The sequence below is a fragment of the Colletotrichum chrysophilum genome (assembly GCF_026319265.1).
Source record: "Colletotrichum chrysophilum strain AFK26 chromosome Unknown scaffold_451, whole genome shotgun sequence".
In the NCBI taxonomy this organism is placed as follows: Eukaryota; Fungi; Ascomycota; class Sordariomycetes; order Glomerellales; family Glomerellaceae; genus Colletotrichum; species Colletotrichum chrysophilum.
The window spans coordinates 309-3330 of record NW_026517738.1 but is presented as its reverse complement, the minus strand read 5'-3'; the positions used below and the strand labels follow the sequence as shown (position 1 = coordinate 3330).

The 3022-nt window shown below is 49.7% G+C and overlaps 1 protein-coding gene across 1 annotated transcript; it reads right to left on the bottom strand.

The window, feature by feature from the left end:
- Positions 1–1235: 1235 nt before the first annotated feature.
- On the bottom strand, positions 1236–2717 carry COL26b_014498 (uncharacterized protein; the record flags this gene model as incomplete). Its single annotated transcript, XM_053187069.1, has 2 exons — positions 1236–1592; positions 1656–2717. 2 exons carry the CDS (start codon positions 2715–2717, stop codon positions 1236–1238), a joined length of 1419 nt encoding a protein of 472 aa, XP_053028986.1.
- Positions 2718–3022: the final 305 nt, after the last annotated feature.

Here is a 3022-nt window from a genome sequence, read left to right as displayed (position 1 = left end):
GTTAAGATACTTAGAGACTTTGATGTGCCTATGGAATTCTTGTTTGCCGGTCTTCTCATTCTCTAAAACCTCCATGGCGTGATGACCAGCAGGCTTCGAGAAAGCCGGGTGTAAGTTGATAATCACGATCCTTGTGAAATTAGCTATGAAACTAACTATTTGAAGCGCTCTGGTCTTACCTGCCACCTGGTGCTAGCAGCTTCGGAAGTGCTGCCGCAAGGGGTTCAAGATCTGGCAACTCCTTCAAAGTCATGCTGCATGTGATCAAGTCAAATCTGAAGAGCAACTGTTAGAACCAATGATTCTCAAGAGACCGATACGAACTGCTCACCTGGGATGGCGCTGGCTGAAGTCGTCGAGACTTTCAGTGTCCAGTAGATCAACTACTTCAAACGTCATGTCCAGCTTTGCATCCTTTGCCCGAATTTCGGCCTTCTCAAGCATCAACTTCGAGCCGTCAACCGCCGTGACTTCAGCGCCTGAAGTTGCCAAGACTGCAGCAATTACCGCGCTACCAGTTCCTAGGTCAAGCGCACGCTCTCCCTTTTGAGGGGCCCCAAGCTGCTGTATAGTCGGTAAGAGGCATTCTTGGTACGTATCGTTGCCATTACCAAGTGACTGTTCCCAGTAATTGGCGATGTTGTCCCAAGTTGCGAGGTTATTCCCATCATATTGTCCATCTAACGCCTTCTTGGCGACATTTTCCCCGTTTTCACACATTGTAAAAGAAGGTTAAGAGAATATGAGATTAGATGGTGAGAAGGCTGCTCACTGCTGTGGACGTTATGAAGATTTGCCAGTACAACAAATTGCTCATGGTGCGGGGTCGCAAAGCCGGGTGCCTGCTAGGCAGCAGCTAAGCCAATTGGCCAATATGTGGTTCCTTGATCCCTCGGCCAAAAGCCGGTGGTTATCTTCCCTTCTTTCATTTTTCAGCCTACCATGTAATCACAATCGTCTCTTCCAGATCAAATGGAGATTGAATGGAGACATTACTGTGGCTAGCGCGATTCAAGAACACGCAGTGAGAATGGATATAGCTGGGCGATGCATCCGCGATGATCCGTCTCAGTGGGCATACCTCTTCTCGCAGGCGAGCCACAGTCTTTTTCAAACTTTTCTAATTCATTTCTTTCCTATCCCATCCAGAGTACATGTTTAAATACACGGCATTTGGACTTGACTCGCCGAATAACACCATCACAGGGAGAGCCAACTCCAATAACTTGGACTGTTCATGTATCAGCTGAGATATCCAGAAGCTTTGCCTGCCTCTCAAGGAACTCTAGCTTGGGGCGATCGCTCTCCACAGTGACCTTCGCGGAGACCACACTTAGCTCTTCCGTAACTCTGCCATCTCGAAGTACTTTCCTCTCTTGACGTGCGTCATACTCGAATTTGTACCATCCATGGGCATGATACGATCTTTCTAGAGCTCGTATGGTGATGACTTCAACACAGCACCATGCCCGTTCGTAGTAGTTATCCTCAGTAACACTGATCATGGCATTACATTGTGCAACACACATGGGTAGTACTGCGACACCGCGCGCCTGTATGTCTCTGTTGTCCTGGTCGATACAGGCCCAGTCCTGTAGACACTTATTGAGGCTCGGGATAGGCATGGAAGCAAGATGTTTGGAGAGAAGACTTACGAGCCATATACCAACCGTTTTAGGATCCACATACGGGTGTTCTAAGAGGAAACTTTCCAAGGCGCTCATCATTTGATGATACTTGGTGTTCTCCATATCGTCGGGAGAGAATTCGCCAACGCGCTTCTTCTTGGACCATGTGTACGACATGAAAATCACGTAAAGGTCTTCATCATCATCGTCCCCGAAGCGGCGTGTCAGGTTTTCGCTGGATTTGGGCAGCTTCCCGTGCCTAGCAAAGTCAGAAAAACGCACATATTTGAATGCGTCAAACTGGTGTGCTTTCTCTTCGTCCGTGGCAAGAGTTCTCGCATACACCTGTCGCAGCCGTTTTATGCTGGATCGATTGTCTGCTTCCAGCAGCACCGGTCGCAATACCTCCTGAAAAAGTTCGCGATAGCCCTTTCGAAGCGTAGATTCCAGCCGATGCTGCTCAACTTCGTCTTGACCGAGCTGTCGCTGAAGAGCCTCGATCAGAATATCCTGCGTCTGCCCATCACCGCTGTAGACTGCAAAGTCCAGTGCTGAGTAACCAGATGTGTCTCGTAAAGTCAAATCCGCTCCAGCATCGATCATTTCCCGTATGTAGCCCCGGTATTCTTCGCAAGGCTCTTTCGAGAGAGCTGCGACTGGCGTATATCCGTCTGAAGGGTTGAATTGAGCAAGCGACTCTTCTTTTTGTCCATTCAAGAGCAGCGCTCTGCCGTAGAACAGCCTAGAGAATGCAATCTTGCTTGGATCGCCCGACTGGATGGCCAGTTTTTGACAATCCCAGGCTGCGCCAATCGCCTTGTCGAGATGACCCTGCATAGTGTAACAGAGGGATAGACGGGCGAATGCGATGGCCTCGTGCGCTGTAGCGGTTTGAGCCTTCGCTGCCTTTCGACGGGAATCTTCCTGACTGTCTGTTGGAGCTCTCAGCCGTCGGCATATGTCGACCCGTTCTTCCAACTGCTTTATGGCGACAGCCAAGTACTCCTCGTCATGGTTGAGCAGGAAGAGTTGGTAGTTTACCATGCCAAGATTACCTATTGCACGCTCTGTTTCCAGCTCGAGCCCCATGAGTTTGGCAGATTCATACTGTCATTCGCAAGTTCGTTTGGCGTCGTTCAATCTGTTTAAATGACGATACACGACCGCCAGCTCTCCAAGTGCTTTGAGTCGGCTTTCGTTGGACGGCATGTTCTTGACTGCTTCCTCAAGGTACTCGCTGGCCCTTGCAAAGCGTCCAAGCATTCTGTGCACATACCCGAGTTCGGCAAGCACCACGTATCGATAATGTGTCGCGTGTGGAAGGTCGGTCTTGCCATCACATATGGCCAAAGCACCGTGATGGGAAAGTAGAGCTTCCTCCAGTTCGTTTCCAC